General features: G+C 43.2%; 1 protein-coding gene and 1 long non-coding RNA gene across 2 annotated transcripts; both read left to right on the top strand.

Moving 5' to 3' along the window:
- The first annotated feature begins 5,979 nt into the window (after positions 1-5,979).
- On the top strand, positions 5,980-8,309 carry LOC121862225. The gene is made up of 2 exons (XR_006088198.1): positions 5,980-6,167; positions 8,244-8,309. It is a non-coding gene; the product is annotated as an uncharacterized LOC121862225 (long non-coding RNA).
- Positions 8,310-13,058: 4,749 nt separating this feature from the next.
- LOC121862224 lies at positions 13,059-17,598 on the top strand. Its single transcript, XM_042360315.1, has 2 exons — positions 13,059-14,327; positions 17,417-17,598. Exon 1 carries the CDS (start codon positions 13,236-13,238, stop codon positions 14,277-14,279), a length of 1,044 nt encoding a protein of 347 aa, XP_042216249.1. The 5' UTR covers positions 13,059-13,235; the 3' UTR covers positions 14,280-14,327; positions 17,417-17,598.

Below are 17,598 nucleotides of genomic sequence, written 5' to 3'. Positions count from 1 at the left end.
GAGTTTAGTCTAGCAGTGTGAGTTTAGTCCAGCAGTAGAGTTTAGTCCAGCAGTGTGAGTTTAGTCTAGCAGTTGAGTATAGTCTAGTAGTGTGAGTTTAGTCTAGCAGTATGAGTTTAGTCTAGCAGTGTGTGTAGTTGGTCTAGCAGTGTGAGTTTAGTCTAGCAGTGTGAGTTTGTCAGCAGTGTGAGTTTAGTCAGCAGTGAGTTTAGTCTAGCAGTGAGAGAGTCTAGCAGTGAGTTTAGTCTAGTGAGTTTAGTCAGCAGGTTTAGTCTAGCAGTTGGAGTTAGTCTAGTAGTGTGAGTTTAGTCTAGCAGTATGAGTTTAGTCTAGCAGTGTGAGTTTAGTCTAGCAGTGTGAGTTTAGTCTAGCAGTGTGAGTTTAGTCAGCAGTGAGGGTTTAGTCTGCGTGTGAGTTTAGTCTAGCAGTGAGAGTTTAGTCTAGCAGTGTGAGTTTAGTCTAGCAGTGTGAGTTTAGTCTAGCAGTGTGAGTTTAGTCTAGCAGTGTGAGTTTAGTCTAGCAGTGAGAGTTTAGTCTAGCAGTGTGAGTTTAGTCTAGCAGTGAGAGTTTAGTCTAGGCAGTGAGTATGTCTAGTAGTGAGCTAGTTCAGCAGTAGTTAGTCTAGCATAGAGTGAATTCAGGCGTGTGAGGATAGTATGAACAGAGTTTAGTCTAGCAGTTTGAGTATAGTCTAGCAGTAGTTTAGTCTAGCAGTGTGAGTTTAGTCTAGCAGTGAGCCAGTACACGCTAACAGTATGTAACAGAGAGCCAGTACACGCTAACAGTATGTAACAGAGCCAGTACACGCTAACAGTGTAACAGAGACAGGCCAACAGTATATAAACAGAGAGCCAGTACACGCCAACAGTATGTAACAGAGAGCCAGTACACGCTAACAGTATGTAACAGAGAGCCAGTACACACAACAGTATGTAACAGAGAGCCAGTACACACAACAGTATGTAACAGAGAGCCAGTACACGCTAACAGTATGAACAGAGAGCCAGTACACGCTAACAGTGTAGAGAGCAGTACACGCTAAAAGTGTAACAGAGAGCCAGTACACTAACAGTATGTAACAGAGAGCCAGTACACGGTAACAGTATGTAACAGAGAGCCAGTACAGCTAACAGTATGTAACAGAGAGCCAGTACACGCTAACAGTATGTAACAGAGAGCCAGCGCTAACAGTATGTAACAGAGAGCCAGTACACATCAGTATAAACAGCTAACAGTATGTAACAGAGAGCCAGTACACGCTAACAGTATGTAACAGAGAGCCAGTACACGCTAACAGTATGTAACAGAGAGCCAGTACACGCTAACAGTATGTAACAGAGAGCCAGTACACGCTAACAGTATAACAGAGAGCCAGTACACGCTAACAGTATGTAACAGAGAGCCAGTACACGCTAACAGTATGTAACAGAGAGCCAGTACACGCTAACAGTATGTAACAGAGAGCCAGTCACACGCTAACAGTATGTAACAGAGAGCCAGTACACACAACAGTATGTAACAGAGAGCCAGTACACGCTAACAGTATGTAACAGAGAGCCAGCACACGCTAACAGTATGTAACAGAGAGCCAGTACACAATAACAGTATGTAACAGAGAGCCAGTACACGCTAACAGTGAACAGAGACCGTACACGCTAACAGTATGCAACAGAGAGCCAGTACACACAACAGTATGTAACAGAGAGCCAGTACACAATAACAGGTAACAGAGAGCCAGTACACGCTACAGTATGTAACAGAGAGCCAGTACACGCTAACAGTATGTAACAGAGAGCCAGTACACGCTAACAGTATGTAACAGAGAGCCAGTACAGCTAACAGTATGTAACAGAGAGCCAGTACACGCTAACAGTATGTAACAGAGAGCCAGTACACGCTAACAGTATGTAACAGAGAGCCAGTACAACAGTATGTAACAGAGAGCCAGTACACGCTAACAGTATGTAACAGAGAGCCAGTACACGCTAACAGGTAACAGAGAGCCAGTACACAGCAACAGTATAACAGAGAGCTGTACACGCTAACAGTATGTAACAGAGAGCCAGTACACGCTAACAGTATGTAACAGAGACAGTACACGCTAACAGTATGTAACAGAGAGCCAGTAATAATAACAGTATGAAATAGAGAGCCAGTACACGCTAACAGTATGTAACAGAGAGCCAGTACACGCTAGTAGTATGTATCAGAGCCAGTACACGCTAACAGTATGAAACAGAGCCAGTACACGTAACAGTATGTACAGAGCCAGTACACGGTAACGTATGTAACAGAGAGCCAGTACACGTAACAGTATAACAGAGAGCCAGTACACGCTAACAGTATGAACAGAGAGCCAGTACAAGCGAACAGTATGTAATAGAGAGAGCCAGCACACTCAACAGTATAACAGAGAGCCACACGCTAACAGTATGTAACAGAGAGCCAGTACACGCTAACAGTATGTAACAGAGAGCCAGTACACAACAGTATGTAACAGAGAGCCAGTACACACAACAGTGCAACAGAGAGCCAGCACGCTAACAGTATGTAACAGAGAGCCAGTACACGCTAACAGTATGTAACAGAGAGCCAGTACACGCTAACAGTATGCAACAGAGAGCCAGTACACGCTAATGTATGTAACAGAGAGCCAGTACACGCTAACAGTATGCAACAGAGAGCCAGTACACGCTAACAGTATGCAAAGAGAGCCAGTACACGCAACAGTATAACAGAGAGCCAGTACACTAACAGTAGTAACAGAGAGCCAGTACACGCACAGTATACAGGCACACGCTAACAGTATGTAACAGAGAGCCAGTACACGCTAACAGTATGCAACAGAGAGCCAGTACACGCTAACAGTATGCAACAGAGAGCCAGTAACGCTAAATTATGAACGAGAGCCGTACAGCTAACAGTATGTAACAGAGAGCCAGTACACGCTAACAGTATGTAACAGAGAGCCAGTACGCTAACAGACAGAGAGCCAGCACGCTAACAGTATGTAACAGAGGCCAGTAGCAACAGTAGCGAGAGCAGTACATAACGTATGAAACACGCTAACAGTATGTAACAGAGAGCCAGTACACGCTAACAGTATGCACAGAGAGACACGCAACAAGTATGCAACAGAGAGCCAGTACACGCTAACAGTATGCAGAGAGCAGCACGCTAACAGTATGCAACAGAGAGCCAGTACACGCTAACAGTAGTAACAGAGAGCCAGTACACGCCAACGTATGCAACAGAGAGCCAGTACACGCTAACAGTATGCAACAGAGAGCCAGTACACGCTAACAGTATGCAATAGAGAGCCAGTACACGCTAACAGGCTAAGAGAGCCAGTACACGCTAACAGTATGCAACAGAGAGCCAGTACACGCTAACAGTATGCAACAGAGAGCCAGTACACGCTAACAGTATGCAACAGAGAGCCAGTACACGCCACGTATGCAAAGAGCAGCTAAATGCATAAAGTATAATAGAGAGCCAGTACACGCTAACAGTATGTAACAGAGAGCCAGCACACGCTAACAGTATGTACAGAGAGCCAGTACAAAAGAAGAAGTCAACACACAACAACAGTGTAAGAGAGCAGTACACGCAACAGTATGTAACAGAGAGCCAGACACGTATGCAAGAGCCGACACAACAGTATGTCAGAGAGCCAGTACACGCTAACAGATGCAAGAGAGCTAGTACACGCTAACAGTGTGCAACAGAGAGCCAGTACACGAACAGTATGCAACAGAGAGCCAGTACGCTAACAGTATGCAACAGAGAGCCAGTACACGCTAACAGTATGCAACAGAGCCAGTACACGCTAACAGTGATGCAACAGAGAGCCAGTACACGCTAACAGTATGCAGAGAGCAGTACACGCCAACATATGCAACAGAGAGCCAGTACACGCTAACAGTATGCACAGAGAGCAAGCTAACAGTATGCAACAGAGAGCCAGTACGCTAACAGTAGCAACAGAGAGCCATGCTAACAGTATGCAACAGAGAGCCAGACACGCTAACAGTATGCAACAGAGAGCCAGTACACGCTAATAGTATGCAAAGAGAGCCAGTACACGCTAACAGTATGCAACAGAGAGAGCACGCTAGTGGGACAAACAGTATGCAACAGAGAGCCAGTACACGCTAACAGTATGTAACAGAGAGCCGCTAACAGTATGGCAGTACACGAACAGTATGCAACAGACAAACAACAGATCTCCTAAACAGTTAACAGGAGGCTAAATAACAATGTACACTAAAATAAAGTCAAAAAAACAAGAAATGTGGGTAAACACGTATGGGTTTCAAGATTATTGCCAGAAATCCTCATATTTTAACCTTATCCTCCCTATACCTGATACTCTACCTCATACTAACCACAAATGATCTAATTATACATACTATAATAATGTATTCATAGTTCTTAACATGGAGGATATGAATTAAAAGAAGAAAATCATTAATATATAGTAAATGGAAGTGTTTGATGACGGGGGCGTAGAGGAGGGGAGTCTAGGACCCTCTCAGTTCCTTAGCGTTAGTAGTGGTGAGGTGCTCTACACGGGCTTAAATACGGTACATTTACCTCTTTATATGTAGAAAAGTTATTTAACGATATTATTCACTATTTTACAGTTACGAGGTTATTTAAAGGATTATTGACCTTATAATGAAGTGAAGGTTGTGTTGGAGTTGGGTGGGGCTCAGTTCAGCAGGACTCAGACGCGCGGTGACCTTCATAGCCTGTGTTGCACCACTATTTACTTGTACTTAAGCTTCCGTACTAGGCCATTCAGCAGTGACGGCTCGGGATACACAAATTTGACCTACCTCAGGTATGAGTTGTAGTTGATGTCCACTAATTACCAGGTCATGGTAGTTGCCCAGAGCCATTCAATTATGTTAAACTGGCTTGTATAATTTCTTTGTTCCTGCTTGAATGGTGTAGGTCTTCTTGCTTTGATTATCAGTCTTTCATTTAATGTCGTTGGGAAAAGTTGATGTTTGTATACTTCACCTATTTCCATGGTCAAAGGGTAATTAAAGAAAGCACGAGTTAACACACCGTCCACACGTAATGTTAACACGACACTGAGCTTCAAGTGCGGCGACGCCAATTAATAACAGACATCAATCGTACAGCATTTGACACCAACTATGAAAGTAACTTAAATTTTTGGTCTAATTTAATGAAAATTCACTTTGCAACGTATTAAAATAATTAAATAACATATAAAATGATATATTTGTGTATTATTGAGCTGTGTCTCTAAATGAATCAAACGCCTGTCATTCAGGACTTACCCAGGTCATCTTGGGAGTCTTTAAAACGATTACGTTAGGTCAGGTCATGTTTAATAAGGTTATAGATTTAAACTGGTTTCTAAAAAAAATATATTCCTGCAGGTTTCAAAAGACAGAGAGAGAACGAGAGAGAGGGGCGAGAGAGAGGAGACGGGCTTTTACACCAAAGAAGTATAGGAAACACCCGACCTTCTCCATCCTTCTCCATCATGTCATACGAACATCACGTGCGTGTTTATCCCGGTCGGTATTATAATATTCCTCATCTGTCTCACCTGCCGCCTGTGTTTCTTACTGCAGAAGGCGTCGTAGTGTGGTAGTTCACACTTTACCTGTCGCGATCACTCCAGCAGTCCATAACACCACAGTCACGACAGTACACACAGGGGTACAACGTATCCACAAGCCCCACCAGGATATCCACAAGCCCCAGCAGGATATCCACAAGCCCCAGCAGGATATCCACAAGCCCCAGCAGGATACCCACAGAGCCCCTCCAGGATATCCACAAACCCCAGCAGGATATCCACAAGCCCCAGCAGGATATCCACAGGCCCTGCAGGATATCCACAGGCTCCTGCAGGATATCCACAGGCCCTGCAGGGTACCCACAAGCCCCGGAAGGATTAGGAGACAGCACCACCGCATATTCTGGAGACTGCCCACGTGGCGACACTCTCAACCAAACAGCCCCTCCTTCAGCCCCTCCTTCAGACCCTGGTTCAGTCCCTTCACAGAAAAAGGGCTTCAGTCTTCCTCAGCTGTTGCCTTCACGGTCCAGTAACCCATATAAACCCCTTGATGATGACAAATAAACAGAAGAACTAACGCCATTTTGACCTTAATTCACAGGTAAGTCATTAGTGGGTTTTAATTAAGTAGATTCACCTGTTGATTCACCACTACATCTGGTTAGGGTTTGGTTTACAAAGGAAAATCTTGTCTAACAAATCTGCTGCCGTTTAGGAAAGTCTCGAGTTAGTAGATAATGACGAAAATTACCATGTTATTTACTTAGACTTTAACAAAGCATTTGACAGAGTACCGCATCAGAGGCTTCTGAGAAAAATTAAGGCTCATGGTATCGAGGAAAGTTTAAATTGATAAAATCATGGCTCACCGATAGAACGCAGAGGGTCAGGTTGATGGTGTTAATCTGGAGGCCGTGTAACCAGTGGAGTTCCCCAGGGTCAGTACTAGGCCCACTTTGTTCATAATCTACATAAACGATTCAGATATTGGGATCAGCAGTGACATAAGCAAGTTTGCGGATGACACCAAAATAGGGCAGATTAATTCAGGCAGGATGCAAATGCATTACAGGAGGATCTAAATAAACTGCAGGGTTGGTCTGAAAAATGGCAAATGAAATTCAACACCAGCAAGTGCAGCGTACTTAATATTGGAAGAACAAATACTGTCAATGTATACAGCCTTAACAACATCAACCTAGAGAAGTCGACTTGTGAAAGAGACCTAGGGTATTTAAGGCCGGACCTACGGCCTAGAAAAACAGTGCTAATGTTCAAATTAAAGCAAACAGAGTATTAGGTTTTATATCTAGAAGTGTAAGTAATAAGAGTGCAGAGGTCTTATTGCAACTATATCTTGTGTTAGTCAGGCCGCACCTCGATTATGCGGTTCAGTTCTGGTGCCCTATTATAGAATGGATATCAATTCACTGGAGTCGGTGCAGCGAAGAATGACGAAAATGATTCTGGGACTTAGAAACCTTCCATATCAAGATAGGTTAAAGAAACTAATATTTCATTCCCAGAAAGACGAAGAGTGCGGGGAGATATGATAGAAGTATTTAAGTGGGTGAAAGGAATCAATAAAGGGATATAGATAAAGTTCTTTAATATCCCAGCAGGATAGGACTCGGAGCAATGGATTTAGTTGATAAGCTTAGGTTTAGGAGGATAGGAAGGAACTGGTTCACAATAGGGTGGTGGACGAGTGAACAAGCTTAGCAACTTTGTAGTAAGTGCTGAACGCTGAAAGTTTTAAAGGAGGCTAGATAGGTGGTGGACGATTGGAACAAGCTTAGCAACTTTGTAGTAAGTGCTGAACGCTGGAAAGTTTTAAAGGAGGCTAGATAGGGTGTGGACGATTGGAACAAGCTTAGCAACTTTGTAGTAAGTGCTGGAACGCTGGAAAGTTTTAAAAGGAGGCTAGATAGGGTGGGACGAGTGAACAAGCTTAGCAACTTTGTAGTAAGTGCTGAACGCTGGAAAGTTTTAAAAGGAGGTTAGATAGGGTGGTGGACGAGTGAACAAGCTTAGCAACTTTGTAGGTGCTGAACGCTGAAAGTTTCAAAGAGGCTGGATAGATTCATGGATGATAGAGGTAACTCTCGACAGGAGCTGCCATGAACAGGTCAACTGGCCTATTGCAGACTCTTATGTTCTTAGGTTTGGTTAGTGTTAGGTTAGGTAGAACTTCCTGTCATAATAATATAACCCCTTCCACACCCTCACCCACACCCCCACACCCTCACCTACACCTCCACACACCCCCCACCTCCACACACCACCCACACACCCCCCACACCCTCACTCCACACCTCCACACACCTCACCTCACACCACCCTCCAGTTGCTCTTTCCAGACCCCAAATTTTCTCTAGGATAATGTCGGGAGAGAGAGGGGAGGAGTGAGTTATATGACCCGGATACTGTTGGGACGGGGAGGGAGGAAGGAAAAGACCAGAGACATTCATTCTGTTTACTCATGAGGTCAATCACACGTGTGTTTAAAAGGTGTAGACAGGTGTTCTGGTCTTTATTAACGGGAAGTAGTGAGTGTACAGGTAGACAGGTGTTCTGGTTTTATTAACGGGGTTAGTGAGTTTGATGCAGGTGTTGACAGGTGTTCAGCGCTTATATATACAGATGTTCATGTATTAACAGACTCCATGTATTACAGATGTTCGTGGACAGAATGAACATCTGCTTGACGGAGAAACACCTTTACCAGATCAAGAAATAACCTAAAAATAAAACATCTGTTAAACATATGTACACGAAGAATGATTTAAACATTTGTAGAAGAATGACTTAGAGAAACACCTGATAAATATATATAGAAGAATAATGAAGAAATTACCTAATAAACATGTGGAGAAGAATGACTAGATAGCAGTGATAAAGGTGTCGTGTGGGAGTAGATGTGCAACATTGCTCGAGTGTATAAAACAAGAGATATTTTAAATCTTCTAAAAATGATAATAACAAATACGCTTATGTGAACAAAACAAACAAATAAATAGATAATTATATTTATCAAATTATGTAATAATTTTAACACAACCATAGACATATTTAACATTATTGGAACCAAAACGAATAATTTTAACCAAACAACAACAAAATTCTCAACATTATTGGAACCTAAACTAACAATTTTACCCAAACATCAACAATAAAGGAACACGAGCCTAAAAAATTCACAAAATTAGATCAATAATTTACAATATCAATTTTGTCATTATAAAAGTAACTAATAACAACTTAAACCCTTATATCGACTTATATTCACTTTACTACACTCTAAAGTCACTGTAAATGGGGTTAGTACTTAAGGGAAGTATTTTGTAAGTTTATCACATTGCCTACTATAATTTCTAAGTAATTATACGCTATTGATACACCTATTATGTGTTATAGGGCCTATATAATTAAATAGGCCTATGTATATGCTACGGGACTATATAAATTAAATAGGCCTACACATACTACGGATTATATAAATTAAACAGGCCTATGTTATACCACGATTATATAATTGAAATAGGCCCACATATATAGAACAGGACTTTAAATTATATAGGCCTATACACAAACAAAGCAAATTATTTTCCGATAGGCCTAAACATTATGCTTAGTTCAATAAAATGGCCGCCAGTATGAGTATTATGAGTACACTTTAGTATTTTAATACTGTATTATGAGTACATAGTATTTTGTGAGTATTTGTGAGTACTGTATTATGAGTACAGTGAGTATTTTGTGAGTACTGTATTACTATGAGTACAAAGTGAGTATTTGTGAGTATATTTGAGTATTTGTGAGTACTGTATTATTAGGAGTGCATAGTGAGTATTTTGTAGGTTTTTGTGAGTACTGTATTATTATGAGTACAGAGTGAGTATTTTGTGAGTATGTTGTGAGTACTGTATTATTAAGTGGAGTATAGTGAGTATTTTTGGTGAGTATTTTGTGAGTACTGTGTTAATATGAGTAATATAGTGAGTATTTTGTGAGTACTAAAGAACATAAAAAATTAAGGAGTCTGCAATAGGCGGTTGGACTGTTCATGGCAGCTCCTGTCGAGAGTTACTACCACTCTCTATCATCCATGAATCTATCTAGCCTCCCTTTAAAATTCCAGCGTTCCAGCACTTACTACAAAGTTGCTAAGCTTGTTCCACTCGTCCACCACCCTATCTAGCCTCCTTTAAAACTTTCCAGCGTTCCAGCACTTACTACAAAGTTGCAAGCTTGTTCCACTCGTCCACCACCCTATCTAGCCTCCTTGAAATTTCCAGAGTTCCAGCACTTACTACAAAGTTACTAAGCTGTTCCACTGTCCACCACCTATCTAGCCTCCTTTTGAAACTTCCAGAGTTCCAGGACTTACTACAAAGTTGCTAAGCTTGTTCCACCTGTCCACCACCCTATCTAGCCTCCTTTTAAAACTTTCCAGCGTTCAGCACTTACTAAAGTTGCTAAGCTTGTCCACTTGCCCACCAATCTCTATCTAGCCTCCCTTTAAAACTTCCAGCATTCCAGCACTATTACAAAGTTGCTGCTTGTTCCACTTGTCCACCACCCTATTTTTGAACCAGTTCTTCCCTATCTCCCTCCTAAACCTAAACTTATCCAACTTAAATCCGTTGCTCGAGTCCTATCCTGCTCGGATATTACAAGAACTTTATCTATATCCTTTATTGATTCCTTTCACCCACTTAAATTTCTATCATCTCCCCTGCACTTTCGTCTTCTAGGGAATGAAAGTTTAGTTTCTTAACCTATCCTGATATGGAAGGTTTCTAAGTCCATTCTATAATAAGGGCACCAGAACTGAACTGCATTGTGAGAATTATTATGAGTACTGTGTTATTATGAGTACATTTTGAGTACAATGTGAGTATTTTGGTGAGTATATTGTGAGTACTGTTATGAGTACAATGTGAGGTATGTTGTGAGTACTGTTATTATGAGTACATGTTGAGTACTTTAGAGTATTATGAGTAATCATGATGATTAAATACTGTCCTTGTTAAAATCGACCCAAAAATAAAAGTTTGGTCGGTAATTGCTTATGTTACTCTGATAATAAAAGGGTTTATATCTGTACCCAATAATAAGCTTTTATTTATAACCTAACCTAACCTAACCTAACCTTAACCCTAACTGACCTGACCTAACCTAATCTAACCAACCCCAAATAATAATAATAATAAATAATAAAATAGAGAAAAGAAAGATAAATGTGAATATTGATAAAAATAAGAATATAATAAATACATAATAATTAAAAATAACAAAATACGATAATTATCAAAATATTGTAGGTTTGGTTAGGTTAGGTTATATAAGACAGTGTACGTATACAAACGATGTACATAGGAAACAGTGTACACACAGGTATACACAGGTAAATATACACACAATGATACACGCAGCTGCACAGGTATACACAGGTACACATATGTACACACACAGTATACACATGTTCAAACAGGTACACATACACAGTTTCACATAGGTAGTAGATAATGACGATAATTACCATGTTATTTACTTAGACTTTAGCAAGCGTTTGACAGAGTACCGCATCAGAGGCTTGAGAAAAAATTAAGGCTTACGGTATCGAGGGAAAGTTTAAATTGGATAAAATCATGGCTCACTGATAGAACGCAGAGGGTCAACGTAGATGGTGTTAAATCTGAGTGGGGCCGTAACGAAAGTGGGGTTCCCAAGGGTCAGTACTAAGCCCACTCTTGTTCATAATCTACATAAACGATCTAGATATTGGGATCAGCAGTGACATAAGCAAGTTTGCGGATGACACCAAAATAAGTGGCAGATTAATTCAGGCAGGATGCAAATGCACTACAGGAGGATTTAAATAAACTGCAGGTGGTCTGAAAATGGCAAATGAAATTCAACACCAGCAAGTGCAGCGTACTTAATAATGGAAGAACAAATAATGTATACAGCCTTAACAACATCAACCTAGAGAGTCGACTGTGAAAGAGACTTAGGGTACTTAGGCCCGGACCTACGGCCTAGAAAAACAGTGCGTTAATGTTCGAAATAAGGCAAACAGAGTATTGGGTTTATATCTAGAAGTGTAAGTAATAAGAGTGCAGAGGTCTTATTGCAACTATATCTTGTGCTAGTCAGGCCGCACCTCGATTATGCGGTTCAGTTCTGGTGCCCTATTATAGAATGGATATCAATTCACTAGAGTTGGTGCAGAAGAATGACGAAAATGATTCTGGGACTTAGAACCTTCCATATCAGGATAGGTTAAAGAAACTAAACTTTCATTCCCTAGAAAGACGAAGAGTGCGGGGAGATATGATAGAAGTATTTAAGGGTGAAAGGAATCAATAAAGTAGATAGTTCTTATAATATCCGAGCAGGATAGGACTCGTAGCAACGGATTTAAGTTGATAAGTTTAGGTTTAGGAGGAGATAGGAAGGAACTGGTTCACAAATAGGGTGGTGGACGAGTGGGACAAGCTTAACAACCAGTAAGTGCTGGAACGCTGGAAAGTTTTAAAGGAGGCTGATAGGTGGTGGACGAGTGGAACAAGCTTAGCAACTTTGTAGTAAGTGCTGGAACGCTGGAAAGTTTTAAAAGGAGACTAGATAGGGTGGTGGACGAGTGGAACAAGCTTAGCAACTTTGTAGTAAGTGCTAGAACGCTGGAAAGTCTTAAAAGGAGACTAGATAGGGTGGTGGACGAGTGGAACAAGCTTAGCAACTTTGTAGTAAGTGCTGGAACGCTGGAAAGTTTCAAAAGGAGGCTAGATAGGGTGGTGGACGAGTGGAACAAGCTTAGCAACTTTGTAGTAAGTGCTGGAACGCTGGAAAGTTTTAAAAGGAGGCTAGATAGATTCATGGATGATAGAGAGTGGTAGTAACTCTCGACAGGAGCTGCCATGAACAGGCCAACCGGCTTATTGCAGACTCCTTATGTTCTTATGTTCTAAGGGACACAGGTGCATACAGGTGCATACAGGTACACAAAGGTACACACAACTACACACAGGTACACATAGCTACACAGGTACACATGTATACACAGGTACATACAGGTACACACAGCTACACAGGTACACACAGGTACACATAGCTACACAGGTACACATGTATACACAGGTACACACAGGTACGCACAGCTACACAGGTACACATGTATACACAGGTACACACAGGTACGCACAGCTACACAGGTACACACGCTGGAGTGTACACATCGCCTACAGAGAAAGGCAACACCACCAATGACGTCAGAGAACCACCAGGATTCCTTTATATTAACCTAACCTAACCAACCCTCTACCCCAACCTACCAAACAATTATACAGACCTAGATCATCGAATTATAGATCATTATAGTGAGGATAACCACCAGGGAGGGATTATAGAGGAGGAATTAATGTTAGGAAGGTAATATCACAATTTAACATCAGGTGAACGGGTTAAAATTGTCGCGAGCTGAACACCTATGTTCAGTGTGGCCTAGGAGCCCATAGGAGGTGGACGTGTTACACATTGTCTCAGTGTTTGGTGAAGTTACTTTATTACTTCTGAGTCATTTTAACACCACCAGTTCAAGTTAAAATACTAATTTAACAAGACTTGAGGTGTTATAGAGTTGTATTGGAGCACAAGAGCCAAGATGGATGTGATTGGTGTACGTGTGGTGGTGTACGTGTTAGTGAGTCTAAGCTTTATGGCCCAGCTTGGCTCTACCCTTGTTACTTTATGTACGCTTGAGACTAACTCCATCACGCTTGAGCGGGATGAAAGAGCGTTATTTAAAGCTGATGAAGATATTGTGGAAATATACATGAGGTCCTTATCCACGGGACTCATTGGCAGGTACAGCATTAACGTCCCGCAAGATCTGGCCACAAATCCCTTTATGACGGGAAATGATTATGAATGGTATGAGATGACCTATACAGCGAATGATACTCACCTAATTGTCATTATCAGAGGCAATAACACTCTCTATATCGAAGAAAAATGGACCTCAAACTCAACAAATGAAGCACCTAGTCTAGAATTCACATTTACTGGGATAGCGAAACTTGGGACATTCTGTTTTGACCAGCCTTTGTCAGTGAAACTTTTACATGTACTTGATAATGTCGACTATTCTGGGAAACCTTATAGGCCTACCCCACCAAGTGAAAATTACCATTACAGTAGTTATAGCGGCGGGCATATTATCTTTATACCAGTCGGAGCTATAATATTCTTCATTAGTATTTGCTGTAGGTGTTGTTATCGTCGTAAGAAGATCCTACAGCCAGTTAGAAGCATAGATGTAGTGATGAATGTCCCTGACGCTGATACAACCCCTTCAGGATGTGACAGGACTCAAGGGGATAACGATTTACCTCCGTCTTATACTGACATACAGACGGAAATACCACCACCACCACCTTATTCTGAGATTGAGAAACAGAATATACCTTCTTCAAACACGTCCCCCTTGGAAGAAATACTCATCGATCCTGCAGAAGACGTTACAGATCACACTAACACAGGAGTATCCACTGAAAACACCCCTACAGGATTAGATTCACCCGTAGACTCAACCAACGTAGACTCAACCAATACCAATTCTGTTTCCTCGTCAAATATGTTGGCTAGAGTCTTCAGTTCTCGCCCCAGTGCTCAGTTCGCCTTCAAGCCGCTTAAGGAGGAACACTAAGCAGCCTATAGCGTCTTGTACTCTACGGGGGAACTGCCGGTACTGCAAGGTGAGGTGTTTAATGAGAGGTAGTAGGCCCAGTAGTAGTAGTAGGCCCAGTAGTAGTAGTAGTAGGCTCAGTAGTAGTAGTAGGCCCAGTAGAAGTAATTTAAAAAGGGCATCTCACACACAAAAACGAGAAGTTGACAGAAGGTAACAGCTGGGGTCAGGGGGAACAGGGGGGGTCAGGGAGGGACAGTAGGGGTCAGGGGGGTATCTCTCTCTCTCTGCTTTGTTGCTTGACTCTGTATGTGTTTTAGTACAATGATAATCTATATCAAAACAGGATACGAGAGAGAGAGAGAGAGATAGACTAACGTGTGCATACCAGCTGTTATATGTTGAGGCTTCACTAACGGGAAACCGGGCCGTATCATCAAGCAGTACAGGGTGACTCAGAAACTCTAGTACCCAGTATCCTATATAGTTTAACGTATATTAACGTTGTTATTTACATTATATTCTCCTCACTTGTTGATAAGAGTTTCCATAACAGTGAGGACAGAGGTAATGGTGTAATTGATGCTTTAACGGGACATTATAGGGTCATAAGTAATTCAGTGATGATCTATTTGCCTTGTGACACCCTGTTAATTCGTGGAAGTGATGACGTCATAATGGTTGACGCAACTGGTGGTTATTTGACGAGTTATTAACCTATAGGTAGATATAAACCGTATTTTAGAATTATTTAATTAATTAGTAAACTCTGAGAAGCAGGAGAGATCAAAATAAGATTTAAATTAGAAAATAAATTCGAGTCTTGAGTATTTATATGAGGGCACCTTGCTGCCGGCCATGTCTTGCTGCCAAACGTACGACCAAACATAACCTTATGACGTATATCAACAAATCCTGGAATTTATTATTAAAATTATCAATAAATTCTCTAAATATTGATACAAAATTCCAATAATCGAGTATTTGATCTTTAATTGGTATTATTAAATGATATAAGATTCGATACTTAGTTGTTTATCCGGACGAGAACTTTTCCCCCACCATTGAGTGATATGACAGCTGATGACTCCTGACTCCCCTTGCTGACTCCTGACACCCCTTGCTGACTCCTGACACCCCTGCTGACCTGACACCCTTGCTGACTCCTGACAACCTGGCTGACTCCTGACACCCCTTGCTGACTCCTGACACTCCTTGCTGACTCCTGACACCCCTTGCTGACTCCTGAGCCCCTGGCTGACTCCTGACACCCCTTGCTGACTCCTGACACCTTGCTGACTGACACCTTGCTGACTCCTGACACCTTTGTGACACCTGCTGACTCTTGCACCCTGGCTGACTCCTGACACCCTGCTGACTCCTGACACTTGCTGACTCCTGACACCCCTTGCTGACTCCTGGCACCCTTGCTGACTCCTGACACCTGCTGACTCCACACCGACTCCTTGCTGACTCCTGCCTTGCTGACTCCCACACTCTTGCTGACTCCTGACCTCTGCTGACTCTGACACCCCTTGCTGACTCCTGACACCCCTTGCTGACTCCTGACACCCCTTGCTGACTCCTGACACTTGCTGACTCCTGGCACCCTTGCTGACTCCTGACACCCCTTGCTGACTCCACACCCCTTGCTGACTCCTACACCCTTGCTGACTCCTGACACCTTGCTGACTCCTGACACTCCTTGCTGACTCCTGACACTCCTTGCTGACTCCTGACACCCTGGCTGACTCCTGACCTCCTTGCTGACCCTGACACCCCTTGCTGACTCTGACACCCCTGGCTGACTCCTGACACCCCTTGCTGACTCCTGACACCTGCTCTCCTGACACCCCTGGCTGACTCCTGACACCCCTGGCTGACTCCTGACACTTGCTGACTCCTGACACCTTGCTGACTCCTGACACCCCACTGACTCCTGACACCCCTGGCTGACTCCTGACACCCCTGGCTGACTCCTGACACCCCTGGCTGACTCGACACCCCTGGCTGACTCCTGACACCCCTTGCTGACTCTGACACCCCTGGCTGACTCCTGACACCCCTGGCTGACTCTGGCACCCTTGCTGACTCCTGACACCCCTGGCTGACTCTGACACCTCTGCTGACTCCTGACACTCCTGGCTGACTCCTGACACCCCTGGCTGACTCCTGACACCCCTGGCTGACTCCTGACACCCTGGCTGACTTCTGACACCCCTGGCTGACTCCTGACACTCATGGCTGACTCCTGACACCCCTGGCTGACTCTGACACCCCTGGCTTACACACTCAAGAGTTTCACACCTGGCTTTGCACACCTGGCCTTGCATACCTGGCCTTGCATACCTGACCTTGCACACCTGGCCTTGCATACCTGGCTTTGCACACCTGGCCTTGCATACCTGGCCTTGCACACCTGGCCTTGCATACCTGGCCTTGCACACCTGGCCTTGCACACCTGGCCTTGCACACCTGGCTCAGACACCTGGCCTTGCACACCTGGCCTTGCATACCTGGCTCCACACCTGGCCTGGCTATACCTGACCTTGCATACCTGGCCTTGCACACCTGGCCTTGCATACTGCCTTGCATACCTGGCTTTGCACACCTGGCCTTGCACACCTGGCCTTGCACACCTGGCCTTGCACACCTGGCCTTGCACATACCTGACCTTGCACACCTGGCCTTTGCATACCTGGCCTTGCACACCTGGCCTTGCATACCTGACCTTGACACCTGGCCTTGCATACCTGGACCTTACACCTGGCCTTGCATACCTGGCTTTGCACACCTGGCCTTGCACACCTGGCCTTGCATACCTGGCCTTGCACACCTGGCCTTGCATACCTGACCTTGCACACCTGGCCTTGCATACCTGGCCTTGCACACTAAGCACACATCTGACTCTCGACCAGTATGTGTGTGTGTGTGTATGTAAGTGTGTATGTGTGTGTGTATGTATGTATGTGTGTGTGTATGTGTGTGTGTTCTGTAGCGTTAGTGAGGCGTAAATTCTGTACACAATAACAATGTCAGGTCAGGTCAGGTCAGGTCGGGTTGGGTCAGGTCAGGTCGGAATTGGGTCAGGTCAGGTCCTGAACATTTTATACACTTATGTTGTTCATTTCATCGTAGTTCATACCCTCTTTCTTTCCGGGTTGAACTGCAGGAACACGATGAACAATGATGAACAAAGAATGAACAATGATGAACAGAAGAATGAACACTGATGAACAAGAAGAATGAACAATGATGAACAAGAAGATAGAACAATGATGAACAGTGATGAACCAAAATGAACAAGAATAATGAACAAGATGAACAAGGCTGATAAAAA

This window comes from Homarus americanus, unplaced genomic scaffold (assembly GCF_018991925.1).
Source record: "Homarus americanus isolate GMGI-L3 unplaced genomic scaffold, GMGI_Hamer_2.0 scaffold57736, whole genome shotgun sequence".
NCBI lineage: Eukaryota > Metazoa > Arthropoda > Malacostraca > Decapoda > Nephropidae > Homarus > Homarus americanus.
The sequence above is the reverse complement of the archived record's forward strand: the minus strand, read 5'-3'. Positions and strand labels throughout refer to the sequence as shown.